The sequence below is a fragment of the Octopus bimaculoides genome, chromosome 25, assembly GCF_001194135.2.
Source record: "Octopus bimaculoides isolate UCB-OBI-ISO-001 chromosome 25, ASM119413v2, whole genome shotgun sequence".
NCBI classification, from domain to species: Eukaryota; Metazoa; Mollusca; class Cephalopoda; order Octopoda; family Octopodidae; genus Octopus; species Octopus bimaculoides.
The window spans coordinates 17735318-17744154 of NC_069005.1; the positions used below are offsets into that span (position 1 = coordinate 17735318).

General features: G+C 37.2%; 1 protein-coding gene across 1 annotated transcript in view; it reads right to left on the minus strand.

Annotated features, from left to right (window-relative positions):
• The window catches only part of LOC106872571 (pleckstrin homology domain-containing family M member 2), a 192258-nt gene that overhangs the window by 58762 nt on the left and 124659 nt on the right, over window positions 1-8837 (minus strand). The window contains exon 6 of the mRNA XM_014919604.2: window positions 7267-7401. Within this exon, the coding sequence (XP_014775090.1) occupies window positions 7267-7401 (135 nt within the window). The remainder of the gene's footprint in view (window positions 1-7266; window positions 7402-8837) is intronic.

An 8837-nucleotide genomic window follows, 5' to 3' on the forward strand; every position in this document is an offset into this window, starting at 1 on the left:
TATATATATATATATATATATATATATATATATATATATATACCACCTGAGCACTGCTACTCTGCTTTGCCTTCACCAAGGTCACTAATACTAATCAACCCCATGAGCAGGACCACCAATTACCAATCCCCAATGCTTGTTTTGCGTGTGTATATTCACGCACTCATGCACGTGACTGCACATGTGCATGCTGGTATGGGTTGGACAGCTTGACCAGGGCTGGCAAGCTGGAAGGCTGCACTGAACTCCAGTCTGTTTTGGCATGGTTTCTATGGCTTGATGCCCTTCCTAATGCCAACCACTCCAAGAGTGTAATGGATGCTTTTATGTGCTACTGGCACGGGTGCCACTTGCATGACACTGGTATCTGTCACAACTGTGGTTTTACTTGGCTTGATGGGTCTTTTTCTCCATCATGGCATAATGCCAAATGGACTTGATCATTGCCTCCATCGAAGCCCAGCATAATGCCAATAATTTAATTTAAATTTATATCTGTTATATATAATATATTGACTGCAATGTACAGTTGTAATTATATATATATACAATTATGTGTGTTTTATATAAATATACATATGTATATGTATACACACACATTTTATTAAAGCAGAAAAAATCTTCACAAACCTTTACTCAGAGTTTCACACTGGCATTCGTTGGACAGTGTGATCACAACTGTCTGACAAATGGCAACTTGAAACCCTGAATAACAGCGTGTGTGTGTGTGTGTGTGTGTGTGTGTGTGTGTGTGTGTGTGTGTGTGTGTGTGTGTGTGTGTGCGTGCGCGTGCGTGTGCATGCGTGCATGTGTGTGTATGCACATTTGCACATATACATATATATATATACTTATCACTCTTCAGACACGAAATCAACTTGCAAGCCCTTTCACACACTACACACGTCAAATCACCCATCCTAGGAAGAAGGCCATTGAATACAGTTGATTTTCCATGGGATTCCTTAGAAAGGACTACACAGCTACATGTCTTACATCTCCAGCAGAAAGACACAGACACACACATGTGTATATGTGTATGTGTGAATCTGTTTGTGTGTCTCCATGTCTAGACATCACATGATGATTGTAATGAGCATCATTATTACATAAAGCCATCCATACAACTCTGTGGCCAAATGTATTTTCATGGTCTGAAAAGGCAAGGAAAACAATCCTGATCAAGCTTACAGTACTGTGGGAAGAAGGTTGTGATCAGGCCTTTGAATATAGCATGCCAAATATGAGAGTTTTCTGCAGGATTGCAGGGCGAAGGGAATGCAGTCATGGTTTTTTTTCCAGTTGAAGTTGACTGTGGGGTATTCCCTGCTCAGTTTGTATGGAGGATGCTTACAACCACTGGAACAAGAGGAGAAGAGCAAAGGTGGCAGTGCACAGGATGGAAAAGGCAGCTGAAAGAGCTTCTTGCTGGTTATGGAGCAAGAGAGAGGAGTTGTATAGAAACAAGGGTAGGCTGAAGAGTCCATAGTCTGACTATGAAGAGCGATGCAAGAGCCAGAAAATCTTGCATGCATTAATTTCAACTCTTCATTTTAATAACTGCATTGTTTCTTCCCAGATACACTGACACCTGACTGTTCAAAGAAGACTTCAAAAGTAACTAGTAGTAACTTCTCTTGAAAATGGGCAAAATTTGGCATAAAGGTAGTATCAAGCACCTGCAGAAAAACAGCTTAGCCCTCAAGGATATTCAAGCTGACATAATCACTACATTAGGGGATAACAGAACACCATGCCCAGAACAAAAACAAAATAATGCAAACAAACTGACCACACAACAATTTGCCCAAAAGACAAATCTAAGGGAGACAAACATCCAGAAGATGCCACCCAAGAGTAATGTCTCTTGTTTCATTGATTCATTATTTATTCACGTGAATTCACAAGAATTTCTGCAAACTAAACGAGGCTGTGTTTTCCAAAATGGAAGCGAACACCTTTCTCCATGTGATTTGCTTGAAAAATTGTTAAGACACTAGGATATTTTCCTACTTTTCTTAACATGAAATCAATGGTTGCCTTAATTCACAAATACAGAAATTATATCCACCAATGAGGTGTTGAGCACTCATTTTCATTGTTTGGCATTTACATGTGTGTGTGTGTGTGTGTGTGTGTGTGTGTGTGTGTGTGTGTTCAATTCACCCCCCACCACCACCACCTCCAATGACATGAAAATATGCAACTCAAAACTGCAACAGAAGTTTATCATTTAAATATATATGAGCATGTCTAGATATGGAACTATATGCATGAGAATACATACATAGAGTAAAACATACAAATCTGCACATATACATTAAAAAAGAAAAAGAAAGACTAGGCTTCGAATAAATAGATACAGCTATTATATATTTTGAGTGCGTTTTTTTTTTATATATCATCTATAAATCGAAATGCACACATACATACACACACACATACATACACACACACATACATACACATACACACACAGAGGTACATATTTGTTTATTTTGCTGATTATGCGTGCTATGTATAATTGTTGAGTCATGACAGATTTGATATCTGACAACACTTTTTTTGAGAACTATATAAAATAAGATAACATTTCAACGGCAAGAGAAAAAACATCAAGAAATTTTTTTAAATCCCATCCCCAATCAATAATTTTTATGTTTAAATTAGAAAATATCTTTTTAATCTAACCCTTTTGATATCACCTTCCCAAAGTTTGCCCTTGGTCCCTTTATATAAATGAATAATTTTTTTTAAATTGTTTAAATTTAATTTAAACTTCAAATCAAAATTTTACGACTAAGAATATTTTCTAAAGTTATAATTCAAACATCAGCTAAATGACAGAGAAATTAGGTTTTTCTATTAAATCGCTCTAAATTTTTGAATATTTAAAGAATAATTGAAATACGTGAATGGTATATTATAGAGCCAAGAAAAAGATAGTATAATAAAGTAAAATGAAATATATATACATACGAGGAGTATTCATTAAAGATTTTCCCCTGACCCACTTCTGGTTATTGCAGGAAATGGAACTTGTACAGGTATAATCATACATGTCTCTACATGTCACATAGTAAATTGCAGTTTTCCACTAGTATTTGTTTGTCTTCTATGGCTGCTGAAGTGGACTAAGGTGTTATAATGGAGGCAGTTGAATGCAGATCAGTGATCAGGTTCTTATACTTGAAAGGTCGTACACCAAAAGGGACTTTCAATGAGATGAAAGGAGTTTATGGTGATGATGCACCATCATATGATGTAGTGAAGCACTAGCATCGCCAGTTCAAATGTGGTCTGACATCAGTGGAAACTGCTCCTATTCCTAGACAACCACATTCCTCCATCTATAGAGTAGAAGCTGCCATTTTGGAGGATCACTGCATAACTATTCGGCAACAAGCCCAAGAAGTGAAGATAAGTGTAGGGTCCATGGAAAAAATCATTCATGACCATTTGCACATGCAGAAGTTGTCTGCACGATGGATTCCCCAGATGCTCACACCTTTTCAGAAGCAAGTATGAGTCAATTGCTACCCAGTACTCTTTTGGCAATGTGCCAAGGAAATGAGTAGGACTTTATCGGCAGACTTATCACACAGAATGAAACATGGGTCCATCACTATGATCCTGAGACTAAAGTCAGGTCAAAGTAATGGGAGCATAACTCACCACTTCCAAAGAAGGCTTGTGTCTAACCCTCAGCAGGCAAAGTGATGCTCACAGTCTTTTGGGTCTGGCGCGGAGTAGTGATGATGAATTTTCTGGGGCATATTATGCTTCTCTGCTGTAGAAATTGCAGGACGCCATCAAAGCAGAGAGGCATGGCATGCTAACCAAAGGAATCCACTTCCTCTAAGACAATGCCCTAGTTCACAAAGCATATGTTGCCCAGATGAAAGCATACTCCTGCAGCTATGAAATCTGTCCTCATCCCCCTAACTCTCCCAACCTTACACCACCTTTTTCCAACCATGAAGTCTTTTTTGAAGGAGAAGCACTTTTCGGATGATGATGAACTTATTTCCGAGGTAAAGTCTTGGCTCCAGGTGCAACCTCCCAACTTCTCCAGGTGAGGTCTTCACAGCTGCATAAAGTGATGGGAGAAGTGTGTGACCATTGGTGGTGGCTATGTAGAGAAGGACTAATAATTATGCCAAGTTTTGTTTATCCCAGTCCTTGAGAAGTGAGTCAGGGGATATCTTTAATGAACATCCCTTGTATATCTATTTATATATGCATGCATATACACTTCTTATATACATACTCACTATTTCCAAAGACAGAAATAAAAAAAAATAAAGTAAAAAATAAAAAAATATATGCATATATTTAATCCAGTACTATTTAATAAGGCTCTAATTTTTACTATGTGCAATTCTGATTTATCTAGGTCAGATATAGATACAATACAAGCTGCACATAGCACTTTGATAGATTTCAATAATAAACTATGGGATGAAATTTGACAGGGTTGACTATTTCAACATAGCAATAGTATGAATTGACTCAGCACAAATCACCGATCTCATCAGAATACACATCCTATTCTAGACAGAGTTTGATTTTCTGGTGATATAGTTTGATATTCTAGATAGAGTTTGATAAGCTGATGCCTTCTTCATATTGGATAGGTGTAGTAAAGTAGAAATGGAGAGATGTAAGAAGCAACTATTTAAATTCTTCAAAATTTTCAGATTATCTTTTACTATGGAAAATAATTACTGTAAGATAAATTTTCATGATGTAACATTTAGTCAGGATACCAGATTATTTGAATCATACCATAAACCAAACGAAAATCTCAGGTATGGCAATAAAAAATCCAGTCACCCACCCTCTGTCATAGAAGGAATTGTATTCAATCAAATATCTAGACTTTCAGCAAATAAATTGATATTTAACATGCATGCACATTATTACAATGTAGCATTAGCTAGGACTGGATATACTGAGAAAATCAAACATATATCTAATAATGGCCTCAAGTTTAGGCACAGGTTTTGGGGAAGCAGGTAAGTCGATTATGTCAACCTCAGTACTGGTACTTATTTTTACTTATTTTATCAGTCCTGAATGGATGAAACACAAAGTTGATCTCAGCAGAATTTGAACTTAAAACAAAGACAGACAAAATGCTACAAAGCATTTTACCCAGCATGCTAACGATTCTGCTAGCTCACCACTTTAAATACCTAATAATAATCATATTAATGTAGTGTACACAATAGTATCACTATATGACACTTTAGTAGAAGAAATAATAAATACAAAAGAGATGAAATGTCATCTCAACTCAAGAGAGTTGAAAGAGAAAATAGGACTAATCTAAATTATACACCTTGCATGGATGATAATGGTTTCACATCTCTCCAGTGTAATACAGATGTAAAAATGTGTGAAAACAATTGCATTAATTTCAAATAAAGAATGTTGTTCATTCATTTTCTATCATTTACTTACTTACATACATATGTACATACATACATACATACATACATACATATGTACGCACACACACACATACATACACACACACACACACACATACATACGTACGTACACACACAAACACACACACACACATACATACATACATACATACATACATACATACATACATATATGGTAGAAGCCATATCCACTCATAATAAAAAGGAGTACCGGTGGAATGTCCCAAGGAAGACCTCAATAAAATGACCTGATTTGGGATAGAGAAGAGAAACTGTGTACAGTTGTGGAAATTAGCTTCCCGGTGGATGTTAACATAAAGCTGAAGATAATTGAAAAAGAGAATACCTACACTGGACAATTGAGAAATCTGCAGTTACTCTATTCATATTACAAGTTCAAGTTTATACCTATAATTATTGGGGCCCTGGGATATGTAACACACTGTCTAAATACCAATCTTGAGAAATTAGGCTTCTCAAAACCAGAAAGGAGAAAGCTAATTCAAAGACAACAGATCTAATCCATCACTGAAACTGTAAAGAATCTGTAAAACTTTCCAGAAGCTTATCATTTAAATATATATGAGCATGTCTAGATATGCAACTATATGCATGAGAATACATACATAAAGTAAAACATACAAATCTGCACATATGCATGCATGCGTACATACATACATACATACATACATACATACATACATACATACAAAAATACCCTGTTGTTGATGTTGAAATTTCAATGAAGGAGCCTTGGATCTAGGTTAGAAACCAGCTCTTTCTCTATTGGCAAGAACTCTAGAAATAAAACTGAACAATGACAGACAGACAGAGCGACAGAGGCAGCATTAATACCAAGTAAAATGTATGCCCAAGTAAAATGTATGCCCAAGTAAAATGTATGCCCAAGTAAAATGTATGCATTAATACCAAGTAAAATGTATGCCCACTAAAACATGGATGTTCTGTTAGAACAAACTATACTGTGGCAGATATCATGACAGAAACTCTCATGTTGGTTTTTGGTGCAAATATATATAAATGTAAATGGTTCCCAAATTAAATTACTCTTGATTTTTAAAGTTCCAATGAAGCTGTAGGGTGCTACACCAGCACTCAACTATAAGTGCATCGTATTTTATAGCAGAAACAGCTGTAAACTAGGGAGGTTCAAGACAATTTTTTTTTTGCTTTGTCATTTATTCATTTAATCAATTATTACTGTTCTGTACTTGACTGATGTTGCACTCTGAAGCATATGTATATTGAGTTCTAAAACCAGGTTATCTGTATCACCTATGCCTAAGCAAAATAATAAAATATATTTATCATCATCATCATCATGTCCGCTTTCCATGCTGGCATGGGTTGGACAGTTTGACTGAGGACTGGCAAGCCAGAAGCCTGGTGCAGCCTCCTAACTTGCCAGTCCTATATATATACACAATGAGTTTCTTTCACTTTACATCTATCAAATCAACTCACAAAACTTTGGAAGGCCAAGGATTATAGAAGACACTTGCCCCATTTCAGTTGTGTGGTCTGCTTGAAGTATCAGGAGTTGCCCTTAATATTAACAAAAGAAGCCTACACAGTACTGAACAGAAATACAAAATATCAATGTTGGTACCAAGTCTAGAAGAAACAGATAATAAAAATATTCTTTCCCAAATTTCACAATAAGTGTAAGTATCTTAAACAAAGAAGAAAGAATATTATATGAAGAATATCAAACTTGATGGCTTATGTTTTGGAACACAATGAAAAAAGTGGTGGTGTGGTGATGATGGTGGTCATGATGGTTACTCACAGCAGAGAGGCTGTTCCTGGAGGCAAAGCTTTCCATACTGCAAAGTGAGACTTTGTCTTCATCTTCTGCTGAAGCTGCGTCAGACTGTGATCTACTTTTAGGAGGTGATGCATTCAAATCCAAATATGGAAGGTCCTACAGACAGAAAAACAAGAGAAGAAGGAAAGAAAATGATGAGTTTAAAATATGTAATCAAAAAAGAAAAGGAAAGAAAAAGAAAAATTAAGTTAATTGTTAGCTTTCACAGTGTTAATGCTAGAAATTACAGAGAAATAAGCATATCTGGTTAAATTGGTAGACTCAACCTCTCAGGATATGAATTCATCATCATTTAGCATCTGTTTTCCATGCTAGCATGAGTTAGATGGTTTGATTGGAACTGGTAAGCCAGAGAGCTACACCCAGTTCCAGTCTGATTTTGGCTTGGTTTCTACAGTTGGATGCCCTTCCTAACATCAACCACTCCAAGAGTGTAGTGGGTGCCTTTTAAGTGTCACCAGCATAGGTGCCTTTAATGTGTCACTGCACAAGTGTCTTTTTCATGTCACCAGCACAGGTGCCTTTTATATATCACTGGCATAGGTGCCATTCATGTGTCACCAAGAATGCAAAAAAGAATTGGAATTAAGTACCACAAATTGTTGTTGTTGTTGTTTAGCCCCAGGTCAGCCCTCACTGACTCAAATGTGTTCCAGTCATGACAATTTATCCCACCCTTCCCTTAAGCATTATATCTCTGTGACGATTATCATCATCAAGTTCCTTTAACTGATGCAGCCAGCCACTAGGGTGCCACTTTAGATGCTTTTGCAGTCAGCAGTCATCACTGGTCTCTGTTCTATGTGTAGCAGAGTCGCACTGTTGTGATCTGTCCACTCTTTGATGTCAGATCAAGATTTTTTCTGTCTGCTTCTCTTTTGCCCTCCCTCAACTATGTTCTGAAAGATGGTTTTGGACAGGGATGTGTAGTTGGATATGTGACTGTATCAGGCAAGTTTTCATCATTTTAGCTATGCAATGAAGGGTTCCTGTCTGCCAGTGTATTCATTAACTTGCTGCCTGACAAAACTTTGTTTTGTGTTCTGTGTATAAGAAACACTTCTGAGGCACTTGTGATCAAATGCTGGGATGCTTTGTTCCATGTTAGCTGTGAGAGTCCAGCTCTCATACCCATACAGAAGGATCAAAATCACTTAGGACTTGTACACTTTGAGTCTCCTTGGAAAACTAATGGAGCTGCTTTTCCATATATTTATTGTTTAGCTTTGTTATAGGTACACGACACTGCTTTACCCCTTCCCAGGCTACAGGCCCACACCCCCAACACCCATACTGTTAGGATTGGCACTCTCAACGTCGGCACGCTGAAAGGTAGATCTGGTGAAATTGTTGAGATGCTTGAACGGAGACGCGTAGATATGTGCTGCATCCAGGAAGTAAGATGGAGAGGAGGTTCTGCGAGGTTCCTCACAGGCAAAGAACACAGGTACAAGATTTTCTGGGCAGGGAACACTGACGGGGTCGGGGGCGTAGGAATACTTCTAGCGGAGAAATGGGTGGATAAGGTAATC